This window comes from Salvia splendens, chromosome 8, assembly GCF_004379255.2.
Source record: "Salvia splendens isolate huo1 chromosome 8, SspV2, whole genome shotgun sequence".
In the NCBI taxonomy this organism is placed as follows: Eukaryota; Viridiplantae; Streptophyta; class Magnoliopsida; order Lamiales; family Lamiaceae; genus Salvia; species Salvia splendens.
Genome location: NC_056039.1, coordinates 11366137 through 11382654, shown reverse-complemented (window position 1 = coordinate 11382654; position 16518 = coordinate 11366137). Strand labels below are relative to the sequence as shown.

At 38.9% G+C, this 16518-nt stretch overlaps 2 protein-coding genes across 3 annotated transcripts; one reads left to right on the top strand and one right to left on the bottom strand.

Annotated features, from left to right (window-relative positions):
- Positions 1-9985: 9985 nt before the first annotated feature.
- LOC121745740 (ankyrin repeat-containing protein At5g02620-like) lies at positions 9986-10951 on the bottom strand. Its single transcript, XM_042139701.1, has one exon. It carries the CDS (start codon positions 10949-10951, stop codon positions 9986-9988), a length of 966 nt encoding a protein of 321 aa, XP_041995635.1.
- Positions 10952-13303: 2352 nt separating this feature from the next.
- LOC121743678 (1-aminocyclopropane-1-carboxylate oxidase homolog 1-like) lies at positions 13304-14823 on the top strand. Of its 2 annotated transcripts, XM_042137008.1 has the most exons (3): positions 13304-13875; positions 14040-14364; positions 14449-14823. In XM_042137008.1, exons 1-3 carry the CDS (start codon positions 13349-13351, stop codon positions 14725-14727), a joined length of 1131 nt encoding a protein of 376 aa, XP_041992942.1. In that variant the 5' UTR covers positions 13304-13348; the 3' UTR covers positions 14728-14823. The 2 variants fall into 2 exon arrangements, with proteins under 2 accessions (XP_041992942.1, XP_041992941.1); XM_042137007.1 differs by having other exon boundaries at positions 14040-14823.
- Positions 14824-16518: the final 1695 nt, after the last annotated feature.

The following is a 16518-nucleotide window of genomic DNA, read 5'->3' as shown; positions in this document are numbered from 1 at the left end:
ACTCTCTCTTGACTTTTGTACCTCACACTCTTGTCTTTTATCACGCTCTCTTGGATTTTTAGACTCACTTTCACTCTCAAGCCTTTTCTCTCTCTCGTTCCTTTTCTCTACTAATTTAGTTTAAGCTCATCAAAGAAGGGGCTTTACAATACACATCAAGAAACTCATGTGAGAAATGGAAAGAAGAGGATGTATTCAAATGACTTGATGGGGTTCCTATTTGGTTTGTGTCAACACCACCATGTTGATACGTATGCCTCAACCGAGCTCTATATGGGACCTCTTCTTCAATTGGCCTCTCAAACCCCTTATAACTAACATGATCTCTCACCCACCTAGAATGCAACTCTCCATGAGAATTTGAGACTCGTTTCCCACTACCTCCCCTATCAAGTCCATCTTCATGGTACCTTGATTCATAGGGATGTTAATCGGGGCCAGCCCACCGGGTTTCGGGCCAACCCTATTCGGGTTGCGGGTCAATCGGGTGCGGGCTAGTCAGGTTGTGATTTTTCCGGGTTATAAAAGTTCAACCATAACCCTAAAAGGTCGGGTTTTGGGCTAGCCCATCGGATTAATCGGGTTGGTACCGATAAAATTAACATGCGATTAATCCACTAAATAATATGAAAATTAGTTATATTTATAAAATATAAAATATTTAATTATGATAAATTTGAGATATATGCTTAAACTAAACATAAACATGATCAAATACTAATATTTGAGATTTATGCAAAATAAAACATAAACATCGAGAATTTTTAAAGCATGTTTAGAAATTTAAATATATATTTTTAGTGAATTTGAAGTTTCTAATTCATTTATCTATTATTATATTAATAAAAATTAATATATAATTTATATATTTAATATATAAAATGGAAAGTTATTTTTTTCAGTAATCTATATTATAAAATAATCAATGAAGTGTCGAATTAGAGTCAAACAAATAGAACAATAGAAATTTTATAGGGTTTCCGGGCCAGCCCATCGGGTTTTCGGGTCTGGCCCTAACGGGTTGCGGGTTAATCGGGTGCGGTCTAATCGGGCTGTAATTTTATCGGGCTGAAAATTTTCAGCCCTAACCCTATAAATTGGGTGGGCTATTCGGGCCAATCCGCGGGTTGCGGGCAAAATTGACATCCATATTGATTCATAGTCACCTCTATCATCACCATTCATTCCACACTCCTTGCCAACATACTCCCTATAGCCTCCATTGCCCCTCAAGGCTACATGTTCTATGCCGAAAGCCTTGAGATGTAGACGATCACTTTTAGGAGTGACGGATCTTGATGCACGGACCTCCTTTAAGGCTCCAACCAAGGTGTTTTGATTGGATGTCCATCGAGTCTCGAATTCCCTCACTTCTTCTCGGATATCTTGCTTGAGATCACGCTTGAGATCCGGCATCATTTGAGCCATTAAGCTCATTAGGTCCCCCTCAGGTGTAGGATGGCTCATACTTGTTTCCTCCCCTTCCACACTTGTTCCCACCATTTTGTTAGACCGGGTGCGAGGAGGCATAGATTAAATTCCTGGAATAAGACAAACACTAAGGATTAGCCCAAGTGTGGTTAGTGAAAAAAATAAAGAAAATAAGATTTAAGAAGGTGGTCTTAATCAAGATGTCCCAACCCCCCCAAAAGTCACTCCTCAATATCACTCAGAAGAAAGAGTAAAGTAGTAGGTAGATTCACTCACACTCGCAATTCCAATTCTGAGGTTTAGGTGCTTGAGGTGGATCAATCAAGGTATACATCTTGGCAACAAAAATCAAGAAGACATAACACATAAACACATATTAGCAAGTTGCAAGTAGGTTCAAGGCCTTAAGCAAAACACACACAAACCAAAGAAAAATTGGGATGAAGCTTTTGCTGAAATTTGGCTGATCTTTAGGAATTTTTTTGGTATTGATCCCCACGCCCAAATTGGATGAATTTTAATGGAGAGATTCACTATCAAGTCTAGATCTAGGGAAAAATTGTCACGACCGCCCTTCTAGGGTATAATAAATGCGGCGATCGCGACTTAAACGGACTTAAATGCAACAAGGAAAAATAGGCTAGGGTTTCATCAAAGAGGTTTGACCAAAGTATTTAATGAACAATTAAGTATAAGAAAAGAGGATGCTTTAACAATGAAATCCAATGAAGAAGGACTATCATACTTTAGGTCAAAAAGGCATGGCTTAAAATAATTGAAAACGTAACGTTTTTCAATATTCAAAATGAGAATCCAAAAATATCAGTATCAACTTAACGACAAAACAATCACGTTTTAGCGAAAGCATCCAAGAGAAGAGTGAAGTCATGTATGAAGACACGACGACACTCGAAGTTTCAAGACAATAGCATTTTTTTAATTGATTTGCTCAACACCGCCAACCGCTCGTCGCCGCTCAATCTGCACATAGGAAAAACACATGCAGGGCTGAGTACTATAAAGATACTCAGTGGGCTCTTGCCGAAAACATTTTCAATAAAAGTATTATTTATCATGCCATACATAAGTAACCATCGGGGTTTAACTTTAGAAAAGCCCGAGACACTCAAAATCATTTCTCATAGTAAAAGTCGACTGATCAGTCATTTTCCCATAGACGTTAGCCATATCTGCTCATACATGACAAGGAATGCGGCCGCAAACCAGGTCACTAGACCGGCCAGCCTGTACGCTAGCACATGGTCTACCATAGGTGTACACTAGTCCAAGTAGGGTTTGCGGCCCTACGAGGACCCGAATTCAATTTAAATAATAATGGCATAAAGCCATATCAGATAGGCACGTTAAAATCAAACAAGGCATGATAAACACAGTTTCATATCCCATCGATAAAACATTTAGGACATCGTCCTTATTTAAAAGAAAGCCCACCTCGACTGCTTAGATTTCAAGTATCTCCTTTCCCTTGCTGTCACGCTGAGAGCGCGAGTTATCACCTTTGAATTATGAGTATCACAATCAGTGCCAAATACCGACTCAAAATCATGCATGTCCCTAACTTTCCCCTTTTCCCATCGATTCGTTTTGTCAACATGAGGAAACACACCATAGCATGTATCAATGCACAACACATCACTACATCATCGAATTGGTTTCTTAACACATGTGCATCATGTATATCATTCAAAACTTAATCGTCAAGATCATTTGATCGTGGTTGGAATCTGGCAGCACAGCGCAAGCGTTTTGTACAAATCGTTAAGAATTTCATCCGACCTCCGTTGGGGATAAAATTTTACCACAATGCATTAAACACATAAAATACCATCCAGTTAAAATTTCACATCAAAATAACCTTTTTAGGTCGGTCAAATAAAAACGAAACCCACTGGTCGAGAAAACAATTTCTGGCAGAACTGCGCAGTCGATTTCAAAAATTCACTAAAATTTTATCTTTCGTCCAAATAGGTTGATATTTTCACACAACACAGAAGACACCTTAAAGATTACTCAGAAAAAAGAATCGAACAAAAATGAGTTCGTTTGGTTGGTCAAACACGCGTCGGAATCTACTGTCCGAACACTACAGATTTCAGGCTTCACAATTCCGAATTAGGGTTTACCAAATATTCATCCCAACACATATATTCATGCTTCAGCAAGATCTCACAATTGTGTTCTCACATATTCACATAGCATTCAACATAAATCATCCACAAGATAAATCATATACAACCATAACGCATAAACATATCTTTTCTCATGAAATCATCAATCCCACCCGATTAATTTCTTAGACCTACGATCCTACACTCATTATGCATGAGGGAATCAAAATCAATTTTTGAATGGAGAGGATAAGGAAAATAAGTTCAATTGTAACTTTCCTGATTGAAACGATAGGTAGAAACAAAGTATGAATCTTGATTCTTCAATAAATTCTTGGCAAAAATGAAGAGGTCTTGAGTGGAATAGAAGAACAAGTGGATGAGGAGTGGAGATGAGAAAGTGACGTATGGGATGTGGGGGGGGGGGGGGTGTAGTTGTAGGTTTAGGGTTTTCTCCCCCTCATATGTAAAGAGTTGAAATAAAATCCCAATTAATTACATGAAGATTTGTAGGAGATTTGATGGGGGGGAATTAACGTGATTCTTGGGGAGGAATAAGGGGGATTTCGAAAATTATAGGCTACTTAATTAGCCTATGATTTAATTTGGTATTTCACGGAGTAGAATAAAATAATACGGAGTAGAAAAATTAATAATAATCCTCCCAAGATATAGGGAAATAGGCGTGTATTAAGTTCCTCCCACAAGGAATAAATTTCAAATCTTTAATTGAATAAGGTAAGGCAAGATTTGCTAGAATATTTCAATTCACTCATGGAAAGAAATAGATAAGGGATAAAAATAAATAATTTCCTCCTCCCATAATTAGAAAAATTTCGAAATCTCCCTTGGAATAAGCATAGGGATCGATTTTTCTCATGAAGAAATAAGGTAATTGGACTTCGGATTTAATTTGGATAATTATCCCAAACAAATAATTAAATCTAAGAAAATAGAATTCATCTCCAATATTTAATAGTGGTCGAAGATTCTAAATAAAATGGCCAAGATAATTATTGATGATCCTATTTAATCTCACTCACCCTTAGAAAAAAAAATAATTCACCGCAATATATTTCACCCCGCATCAAATATTCAAATAGCCATGTCATCAATTCAATGAAGTTGACTCCGTCAACCCAAAATCATAACTACGAACCAAAATTAGGTCACCAAAAATATCACATAACAATTCGTCATATAATTCACGACATTAAAAGAAATAAATGCAATCGTCTTAGGGTTCGAAAATTAGGGTTCAAAAAGTGGGGCGTTACAAAAATATTGATATATAGTCAGATCTAATAATTGGACATGATTTTCATGGTTTTCCCCAACTATGCCAAAACAGGGCAATGATGTTAAACCCCACAGTTATTAGTCAGATCTAATAACTGGATTTGAATTTTTCGATGAAACTTTGTAGAAAGCTAGATCACATAACATAGATCATACACACCAAATTTCAGCTTAATCTAAGCACATTTGATCAATCCGATCATCCCAACAAAAACAGAGCAAAGCAAGGAACAAAAAAAACTCAATGAAACAAAAGATCAAACACCTCGTGGGTACTAGGCTCTAGATACCAAATGATATGGATCCATGTAATTCATGGTCCATTAACCCAAGGAAAAATCCAATAGTAGATGTTTGATCAAGTATTTTTGGCGAAGTAGATTTTCAATTAATCAAGATAAACAAAGGCAAATCATAGATCCAACAAGAATTAATGAATCTAAGATGAACAAGAAGGATTAACATTGGATAAGGTGAAAAATGAAATACAAAGTCATTGATGAAGTAAGATAAGGTACTTACAACATAACTAACATGCATTCATGGCTAGATCTTCAAGGTAACCACAATCCTCAAAGCATACCTCTACTTAATCCATGCTTGAACTAACAATTGATAAAAATTCCATACTTGAACTAGCAATTGATAGGAAAAGCAACCTAGAAACTAGGAATTGGATAGGAAACTCTCTTCAAGAGGAACAAATCTCTCAAGCATCTAATTTCATAAAAAACTCGCAGAATAAAATGAGAAAATGGGTATTTATAGTTTAGGCCCAAATCCCAAGAAAAAGACCCACACAATCTATCTTGCATCACTCTATCCGGCCGAGTGGATATTAGGGTGTTAAATCACCCGGACGGGTGAAAGCTCCTGGACCCGCCCTGCCTTCCGTGAGTCACCCGACCGGTGGACGAAGTGACCCAAAAGTCACCCGGTCGGGTGGAACGCTCTGACTCTTTCATGACTTCAACGACGCACCCAGTCGGGTGGCAACATGGGTACCCAGTTGGGTGGAGAAGTTTGGCTGCGACTCCTCCAGCAGGTTGTACCCGGCCGGGTGGTTTGGTGCGTCAAATCCCACCCGGTCGGGCAGAATGCTTCTGCGCGACTTCTGTAAAACTGCCATAACTCCCTCCTCCGGACTCCGATTAGGATGTGTAAGATACTCACGCGAAGCTCTCTCGAGAAAGAAGACAATGGTGTCAGTTTCAGTCTTTTTTGACATCATTGCGATAGGCATAATATTGATTGAAGCCAGCTGCAAGTACAAACTTTGATGCACGGCTTCCATGGTCGTATCACCATAAATGTGAACGCACATCCCTGGAATTCCCTTATCTCTATACTTTTATCTCTATGATTTACTAGCAATTAGTTGTTTACTTGCTTTCAATTGTTCTTTGTTTTAAAAAATCTTCAAATATTTCGGGTTTTCAATAAGTAATTGAGTTTTAGTAGAAGATAGTCAGTTTGTGATTGTTTTCCCCGTGATCGATATCTGGTACTAACCTTTAGCTATACTATTCCTACTCTGTATACTTGCACGTATATATAGTTCTAATAAAAAGTATATCAAGTTTTTGGCGCCGTTGCTGGGGAATACAATTCACTTTGTGATTGATATCTTCAAACGGATAATTTTATTACTTTGGATTTTACTGCTTTCATTTTTATTTTTATTTTCTTTTTGTTTTAATGGATCTTGATACAGACCAAACAGGAGAATTCATCCCAAAAGACTAACATGTTAGGAGAGAGAGCTCATTTAGTATATACACCCCACATCAGTTGTTCTCACAACCAATGTGGGAATTGAGTCTGTAACATTCGACCCTCCTTTAAGGGCCAACGTCCTGGTTGGTTACTGCTGGTTCTTTGCCAGGCCACCACTCCGAGTTCTCATTGGTCACGGCGGATTCTTTGCCCGGCCACCACTCCGGCAAACGCACTCATTGGTCACGGCGAGTTCGTTTCTCGGCCACCACTCCGAGCTGTCTGGGCTCTCAATGAAAGCACCAATTGATACTGACCTAACATGAGAACTCATCCCAAAAGACTAGTTTGTTAGGAGAGAGAGCTCATTTAGTCTATATACCCCACATCAGTTGTTCTCACAACTGATGCGGGAATTGAGTCTGTGGCAGTTCTCTTCACAGGAATGGAGAGTCCAAACGGTTACAGTGATGAACAACAAGGAGTGTACTACGAAGAGTGTTATAGCCCTGACCAAGGGGGATTATACTATGACCCAGACTGCTTTGATTATTCATACATTGCACAAGATTAGTATCCTAATGAAAATTCTGAAACATGTGCAGGTATGGAGAAGCAACCCCGCTCCAAATGGGAGGAACTATTAGAAATCTTCATCATCGAGGTTCAGGAAAATAGGACGGTGACCAATCAGAGGTTGATCAATTTGAAAAGAAACACCAGCCTATTAGAGCAAGGATTGACAAGTCTTGCCGCACAACTGGGGGAGTTGGGATTTAATGTGGGGGTTTTGGCCACTGCAATAGGGAGCAAGCACACTCCAGGGACGCTTCCTAGCTTGCCAGAGATCAATCCAAAATGGAACTGTCATGCAGTGCAGCTTCACAGTGGGATCACATACCAGCCTCCACAAGCAGCGGACTTAGGCAGGGGGAGGAAAGAAAGAGAACATGAACTGACTAACCTCACTCCAGCCGCCGATCAAACCCAGCAGCCCGCTGCACATTTCCACAGCGGTCCGCCGGAAGCTTCCCAGGCAGCCGAGCCCTATTCGGACACAGATGCAGAGCCGTCGCCAGCGGCCGCTGCACCACTTCGCAGCGGTCCGCCATCGGAGCTGTTAATTGAGAGTGAGGACTTTTCAAGGGTCTTATGAGATTTTAGGAGTTACGTATTTAGGATTGACAACCCTAATGTTTGTAATCAACGTTTGCATCGCATGAGCATAAGCTAGGTGACTCGTTCTATCAAAGTAAAAACTGTGCTAGGGTGTTGTAGTTGGAATTTGTATAACCATAAGTGTGAATGCACATCCCTGGAATTCCCTTATCTCTATGCTTTTATCTCCGTGATTTACTTGCGATTAGTTATTTACTTGCTTTCAATTGTTCTTTGTTTTAAAAAATCTTCAAATCTTTTAGTTTTCCAAATAGTAATTGAGTTTTAGTAGGGGTGAAGAGCGGAAAGATGATTGTTGCTGCTATGTAAAAGTAAACTCTTAGGTTCAGAGGATTCGCTAGAGCACAGGGTGTAGGAGATCATGAACTCTCAGAATTCAGTCGTTGTCACAGCAATCCCGCTTCAAAACCTCAACCCTCTATATTATTAGCTAGTATAGGGAAGTCGGGATCGAATCCACGAGGACGGAAGGGTTTGGAATGCATTAAGAGAATTTTGGAGGGTTTGGCTGCTGCCACGCAACAAGAGGGTTGAGTTTTACTACTAGACCTGAGAAATTAAAACTAATATATTCTATCTACTGGATCCAGAGAATTGAAAGTGCTTCAAACATAGTCACATGCATGATTCGAAACTGTAAATTAACTTTGGAACAATTATCAAACTACTGGGTCAGGTAAAGTAAAGTTTCCTAAAACAGCGAGACAACAGAACATACGAAAAAGTAACAGAACAGATTTCCTTAAATAGCTACTGACAAGAAAGCTTCAACTAACAAACTAAAGCGGATCTGATTCTAACTACCGATTATCTTCATCTTTTTCAGTAAACAAACATGAACTGGAACAGAACGGAGCATAGAAACAGAGCAAACTTCAGATCGGACGTTAAACATGATGATTAAGCAGAAAATTAACAGATCTAATCTACTAGGTCAAGTAAATCAATAGTAACAAAAAATTCCATGCATATCCAAAAGTACGTACTAAGATTTAAACATTAAAAAGGAAATCTACACTAGATCCATCAGATTCACACCAACAACACTCAGATCCATAACCTCCTACTCCGATTCAACCCAACAATCAACAAATCCACTCAGATCTCTCATATCTCAACTTCAAATATCCAATTCAAATATCCAACAATTGCGAAAAGCATCCAGATCAGTAAATAAACAGTAAAGCATCAGAATCAGAGCGGAAACAGAAAATAGAAATTAGATTAAGCATCAAACTGCAAATGTAGCCTCAAAACAATAGCCGAACTTCCGGCAAGGAAGTCGGCAAAAGTAAGTACGTGCAGAAAATTAAAATTATTTCTTCGCCCTTATCAGGACGATGTTACACTTCCAAAGACACCGAAACTACACCACTACCTAGAATTCCCCATATGAAACCCAACGCGTGAGCTAAGTGAGTGAAGATGAAGAGTGAGCCGAAACTAACTAATGATTTTCCTATCTCCCCAAAAAAAAACTCTTTCTTTGATATTTTTCCTCGTATTTATAGGCACGGCTCCAATCCCTAGGGCAATCGGTCTTTGTGGTTTGACGTTAATGCCCTCGAGGATTCTGCTCATTTTCTTCACTTTTTGCTCCTATTTCCTCTGCCCTGGTAAATAGAACACGTTCCTGGGTCCGCCAGAATATTCACGCACCTGGACTTATAATTACACGTTAGCACCATGGAAAACACAAAATTTACACCCAAAATAGATGCATGAAACGAGCCTTATCAAGAGGATAGCCACTTTGTGATTGTTTTCCCCGTGATCAATATCCGATGCTAACCTTTAGCTATACTATTCCTACTCTTTATACTTGTAGGTATTTATAGTGCTAATAAAAAGTGCATCAATGCAACACTTTCTTAAAAACTACATTGCGTAATAATAGTAGTATTAAACTATATCGATTTCTGTTTCGTTTTACGACAATAGAAATCAGATACCCAATGAGAGCGAAGGACGCAGCTGTAACCATGAATACAATAGCAACCACTAGGGGTGGACGATGCTGATGAAGTACTGGAGCAATAATACTATATAGGAACATATAGCTAATCGCAATCATTACGCACGCAGCCATAAGGCTCCAATTTAGTGCGATGTCCACAATTTTGGGCAATGTCCCAAGGAATGAAAAGGTGTATGGCCTAGAGGATAATAGCACCCAGACTAAAAGTAAATGCAAAAAGATTGGCTCCGATTAACATGTTGTAGTAAAAAGGCTATGTATGAAGAAGGATAGGTTCACCAGGGGTATGGTATGAAGTGGCGTCTTGCCACACGCCACCAGGCGGAGAGGCAGTGGTTTGATATGCCAAAGTGGCTAGAGGTATAGCGAAAACCATATCCATTGCAATTCCTACAAACACATACCGCACCGGCACGAGATGTGATAACACCAATTTCATCTCGTTGTTGTCGCCCGCAAGATCAAGCTCGGACTTCCCTATCTTGTTTTTACTCAAACACGCGACATTGTTTTCAGAAACCAGGTATTCAAAAATTTCATGTTGCGTATTTGCAACAACGATATGCAACATTGTGTTTCCATCGTCATCCTTGGCTCCTCTCAGCCCGGACCACAGAAAGGGCTTTTCTGCTAAAACCCATAACGAATCTAATTGGTCGGAGGCGACGCACGCGTGCAGTATGGTTTGCCCTTGAGGGAGCCTTTGCTTCACAACCATATTAGTGAAACTATTGTTCAAAAGCTGGCGGAGTACATCTAGATTCCCCTTCAGAACGACAATGTGAAGTGGATTCATTCCTAGACTATTCAGCCCTATGCACGCCACTGGGCACTTATCAAGCAACTCCCCACATACAAGATGATGGCCTTCTTGGGCAGCCAGATGGAGTGGATTCATTCCATTGGCATTGGACTCAGTGCATGCAGCCGGGTAGGCTTCTATCAGCCATTTACAGATATTCAAATGACCTTTCTCTGCGGCTAAATGTAGAGGCAGAGATTTGATCAATGTCGAGGCTTTCAGGCGCTCAAGTGTGGGGAACCGACGAAACAAGGCCCTGACCAAGTCTTCATATCCGTAGAATGCTGCAAAATGTAGCACGTTCTGTGATAAGACTGCTTCATATACCCTTTCATTAGAGAGAAGAGAGTCGAGAGTTGATGTATCGCCTGTCAATGCAACTCTGTGGAACATGTGGTTCAGATATGCTTGTTCCATTTGGACTAGTGGCAATACTTCGAAGGCGAATGCAGAGAGAGGAGAGAGACTGTAGGGAAAAGAGTAAGATGACTAAGTTAAATGTGACATTAAATTTAACAAACAATATCAAAATGGATTAACTTAGAACAATAATTTGAACCTCATTATTTTAAACCCTTTAATTAAAACACAAATTGAAATTAAATTCAACTCGGCCAACAACAATTAAGCCAACTAAATAAATACAGAAAAAAACTCATCTAACCACATTTAACGCCCATTATGCCAACTAATTAAATACAGAAAACAAACTCATTATTATATAAATAAAACTAATCTAGCCCATTAAGCCCAAAAACTTGATTATTTAACTGATTTTGCCCTAATATAAATAAAACTAATTAAGCCCATTAAGCCCATACGCTTGAATATTTAATTCATTTAGCCCTAATATAGATTATGGAGAATGAGGCTAGTCACGTTTTCTTCTTCTACTTTTTGTTACAGTGAATGCAATATTCGAGAACCCCAAAAGATGGTTTCTTTTGTGCAAAGAGAACCAATTTGGGGTCTCCAGCGTTTCCCACTCCACTGTTCAAAAACGCACAATTTTTTTTTTGCAGAGGTAATTGTTGAAATCTTAGTTAAAATTCGTGTGAAATACCCTAAGACCCGAAATTGAACTACTCTGGGGTCTCTACTGTCCAAAAACCACAAATTATCGATTTGCATAGGTAATTGTTTAGGGTTTAGTTAAAATTCATGTATAAAGACCTAAAACTGGACCACTTTGGGGCCTCCACTGTAAAAAAAATGCACAAATTATCAATTTGCCGAGGTAATTGTTTAGGGTTTAGTTAAAATTCATATAAAATACTCTAAAACCCTGAATTGAACCACTTGGGGTGTCCACCGTAAAAAATGCACAAATTTTCGATTTGCAGAGGTGAGTTTTAGGATACAGTAAAAATATATATAAAATACCCTATTTCAGTTTAAAAGGTTTTCAATTACCTAATACTATTATGTTCGGCGCCGCCCTTTTTACTGTTTACAGACTTGAATTGAAATTATAATTATTGATTTGAATGCGTAGAAGATTTTCGGTTGTGTGCCGACCTTGAATTCAATGGGTAGATGATGAAATTTTAGTTACCCTAAATGTTGACAGCGTATGAGTCCAATCTGTGCACATACATAGTAATACTTTGAATAAATTACTTTAACATGTGTTAATAGCTTAATTTCATGCCTTTTGTAAAATTATGTTGTGGAGTACTTATTAATTACAGTTTATCAAGAAATTATTTGTGTAATGAGGGTTGTGGTGGAAGAATCGATTGTAAAGCTCCTCAAACCGTGGGTCATATTCTTAGCCACGTGATCATTTGCTTTTTCAATACCTTCGTTTATTTCCTCGTTTTGTTTTTCAAGAGTAGCAGTAAGAGATGTTGTATTCTCGGACTGCTTTTTTGGTTTAGCCTTCTTTACTCCGATTGGCCTCGAAGATGAGCGTGATCTTAGTTCTCCAATTGAAGTTGCTAGACAAACACCACAACCCGAAGTTGAGATGATGACAAATGAAGATGTTCGATTTCAAGAGTATATGCCCTAATATGACGCAATAAGAAATAAAAGTGCTTATATGGAACTTCGAAATGCGCTAAATTCCGTTGCTAAATCGCTAAATTTTTGTAGTGATATTTAAATGTGTTTCAATTTATATTTGAATTTTATTATTATTGTAAGTTTAGTGTATTTTAATTTTAAAAGTAGTGTAATTTTTTGAATATAAAGTATATTTAATACATAAATATATTAATAAGAAAATTTTGTATAATTATTTAATTTACATAAATTATTGATAAAATATTGTGGGACTAATATGTAATTTAAATAAATATGTAGGTATAATTGAAAAGGTATAAAAAAGTATATAAATATGGAATATTCTTTGGGTTTGAGTTTAGAGTAAGTGATTGGAGTAAAGTTATTTTTTTGGTGTGACCTATACTCAAAAATGGGTTTGATTGATTATCAATAAATATATAAAGGGTAGAGTTTTTTTTTTTTGTGTGTGTGAAGATAGAAAGGGCAAACATTTTTCAACTAATCTCATCCGCCACACAATTTTTGCAGTCAAACAAATTGAGTTCAATTTAGACATGTAAGATAGAATTTGATTTTTTCCTCCAATAAAAAGAACAAACATTTTTCAACTAATCTTATCTGTAACCATTTTTCCAATCAAACAAATCGATTTCAATTTAGACATGTGATTAACTCCTAAAAGCATAAAAAACGTGCTAAGTTTACTTATTCATAAGAGTGAGAGAACATAAACCATGTAAACTTCTTCATAAATAGCCAGTTTATAATACTACTAACATATGATCACCATAAACACCCAAATAAATGGCACAAGGGATCGATTCATCAGCTCTTTATCAACAATACGATCGCATGAAAATGCTCAAAGCTTTCGACGACACAAAAGCCGGCGTCAAAGGCCTCTGCGATTCGGGTTTGTTCCAACTCCCACAAATCTTCGTGAGGCCACCAGAGGAGCTGGCTGCGGAGCTGAAACACAAAAAGGGTCAAGTCCAAGTTCCAGTGATCGATCTGAGCGGCGTCGACGATTGCGGCAGGCGAAAGCAGATAGTTGAAAAAGTGAGAAGTGCTGCTGAAACATGGGGGTTTTTCCAAGTGGTGAGCCACGGGATTCCTCAATCTGTTTGCGATGGAATGATCGATGGCGTGCGCTGTTTCCACGAGCAGGATGTCGATGAGAAGAAGAAGTATTATACTCGTGATACAACCAAAAGTGTGAGATATCAAAGCAGTTATGATCTCTTCCTGTCCAAAACTGCTACCTGGAAAGATACCTTGACCATTTCGTGTGATTCAAGCTTTGATCGTGATGAACTGCCCTCTGTTTGCAGGTTTGGTTTGTTTCTGTCGTTGTATATTTTCTTTCTTTTTTTTTAATTATAGTAGTATGCAAAATACTATGTTTCGGTAGCTAAATAAATGGGGACAGAGGACAGTACTATAATGTTACAGACCAAACAGGAGAACTCATCCAAATGTTTACTACCGATGACAGAGATTCGATAGTGGAATACTCGGAACATGAGGAAAATTTGGGGAATATTCTGCTGGGGCTGTTATCTGAGGCACTGGGACTAAGCACTGATTTTCTGGGAAAGATGGAATGTTCGAAGGGGCATCGTCTCCATTGCCACTACTATCCGGCATGCCCTGAGCCGGAACTTGCAATCGGAACTGGCAAGCATTCGGATGCTGGATTCCTCACAATTCTTCTACAAAACCAACTTGTTTGCGGCCTCCAGGTTCTGTGTGGAGGCCAATGGATCGACATTGAACCGGTAGAAGGAGCTTTAGTCGTCAACATCGGTGATCTTCTTCAGGTAAGTAAGGAAATGCTTCAAACGACCTTTTTATTGGGAATTCAAATTCAAAATTTTAGTTATTTCATGTTGCTGATGGAGCAGTTGGTGTCGAATGGGAAATTGAGAAGCAATGAGCATAGAGCAATAGCAAATCGGATGGGACCAAGAATTTCTGTGGCGTGTTTTTTCTCAGGGCCTATAGATGAGAGGGGCAAGATCTATGGGCCAATTGAGGAGCTGATAACAAAACAAAATCCTGCAGTTTACAAAGGTGTTGCGATGGGTGATTATGTAATGAATTTCCTGGCTACTGGAATGGAGGATTATCGTGCCCTTGATTATTACAAGATTCAGCCCTCATTCGAAATGTATCCCTTGTAGTAGTATTGATTTCCATCTTAGTTCTTCTGAATTGTGTTCTGGAATCTACCTATTCTCCTGTTGACTGTTTTGTTATTTCTAACATTTTCTTTTTCATTTCTACAGTATTATGGCTTTTCTCTATTTTGGAAGGATATAAAATTAAATTTCTCAAGTTATATTTATATATAAATATAGATATTGATACTACCTTTATTAGGGGATGTTAATCTAGCCCGAAAACGCGAGTCAAACCGAATAGCCCGGCAAAATCATAGGATTGGGGCTGAAAAATCGCAACCCAGATACAGAATAGGGCTACATAGGCTGACCCGTTCGGGTCGGCGAGTTATGCAGGCCGACCCAGATGGAGCGGGTTAGCCCATGGATTAAGCATTTAAAATAAAAATATAATTAAAATGGTAGGTTATGTACTTGGGAAGGATCATATGCTGTCTTAAAAAACACAGCGGACCAATTCCCTTGAAACGCAGCAACTATAATTGAACCACATTTCTTTATCCAGTTTACTGTGGGCCCACATACAATAGAAATTTTATGTATATGCAGTCCTTAGAGCATCTCCAATGCACGGATGTCCCACTCGGACATCCACTAGCACTTTTCAAAAACACCTTCTGCCACGTCACTAGGACTTACCATCCCACTGCCACGTCACTAGGACTTCCCCTGCACAATCCGCCATTCTCATCGCCCTTCCCACTAGGACTTCCCGCAATTAAAAAAATCACAATTATTTAATCACAATAAATACCGGACGTCCGACCCATGCCACAATGGCGGACGTCCGCCCGCCCGTCACCCGGACGTCCGAGGACATGCGACGTCCATACGGGACATCCGTATCCGAGTGCCTTCGTTACAATGGCGGACGTCCCGGTCGCCCGTCGCGGATGTCCGACCGGACGTCCGCCATTGGAGATGCTCTTATGCCTCTTTCTCTCTTTATAAAGTAGGTAGTAAAATATTGTTTTTATTTTGTGTCGTTTCTTTTATTTACAATGAAAATATACGGAAAATCGGGTTTTTAGGTCACTTGGCCATTAAAATAACGAAAATGTACCCAATTTGTTATATATTCCATATATGGGAAAAACGCCAATGACAATGGCGTGTCTATAAGTAAAGACGCCAATGGAGTTGGCGTTTCTATAGGTAAAAACGCCAATGGAGTTGGCGTTTTACAAACCGTCGTATTGTAATCGTATTTTCTCCAAATACAGCTAAATTAAAACACGCCAACAAAGTTGGCGTGTTCAATAGTTACAGACACCTATGATATTGGCGTTTTTAAGTTTAAAAACGCCAACGTGACTGGCGGTTTACCCAAAAAACGCCAACCGTGTTGGCGGGTTTCCAGAAACGCCAATCAGACTGGCGAGTCATTACAGAACGTTGCGTTGCAATCTGTGAAACATTGAGCAAAATTACTCCAACTATAAAACGCCAACGTGACTGGCGTTTTACCTTAAAAAATGCCAACCGTGTTGGCGGGTTTCCAGAAACGCCAATCAGACTGGCGAGTCATTACAGAACGTTGCGTTGCAATCGGTGAAACATTGAGCAAAATTACTCCAACTATAAAACGCCAACGTGACTGGCGTTTTACCTAAAAAACACCCTTGAAACTGGCGTCTTTGGTCAGATTGCTTGCAGTTGCAAGCTTCCTTTTTTTTATTCCATATATACATCCTCTTCTTGAGGATGTATCAAATTATCAATATAACTAATTATAAAAAGAGGTAGTATCAAATTACCAATATAAAGAGTTCAACTCAAAGAAAAAACACG

What these genes read in the sequence shown, in the direction of transcription:
- LOC121745740 (XM_042139701.1), bottom strand. Translation starts at nt 10,951, where the DNA reads ATGGAACAAGCATATCTGAACCACATGTTCCACAGAGTTGCATTGACA.
- LOC121743678 (XM_042137007.1), top strand. Translation starts at nt 13,349, where the DNA reads ATGGCACAAGGGATCGATTCATCAGCTCTTTATCAACAATACGATCGC. An exon ending in GAACTGCCCTCTGTTTGCAG is followed by an intron (nt 13,876 to 14,039) that starts GTTTGGTTTGTT and finishes TACCGATGACAG; the next exon opens with AGATTCGATAGTGGAATACT.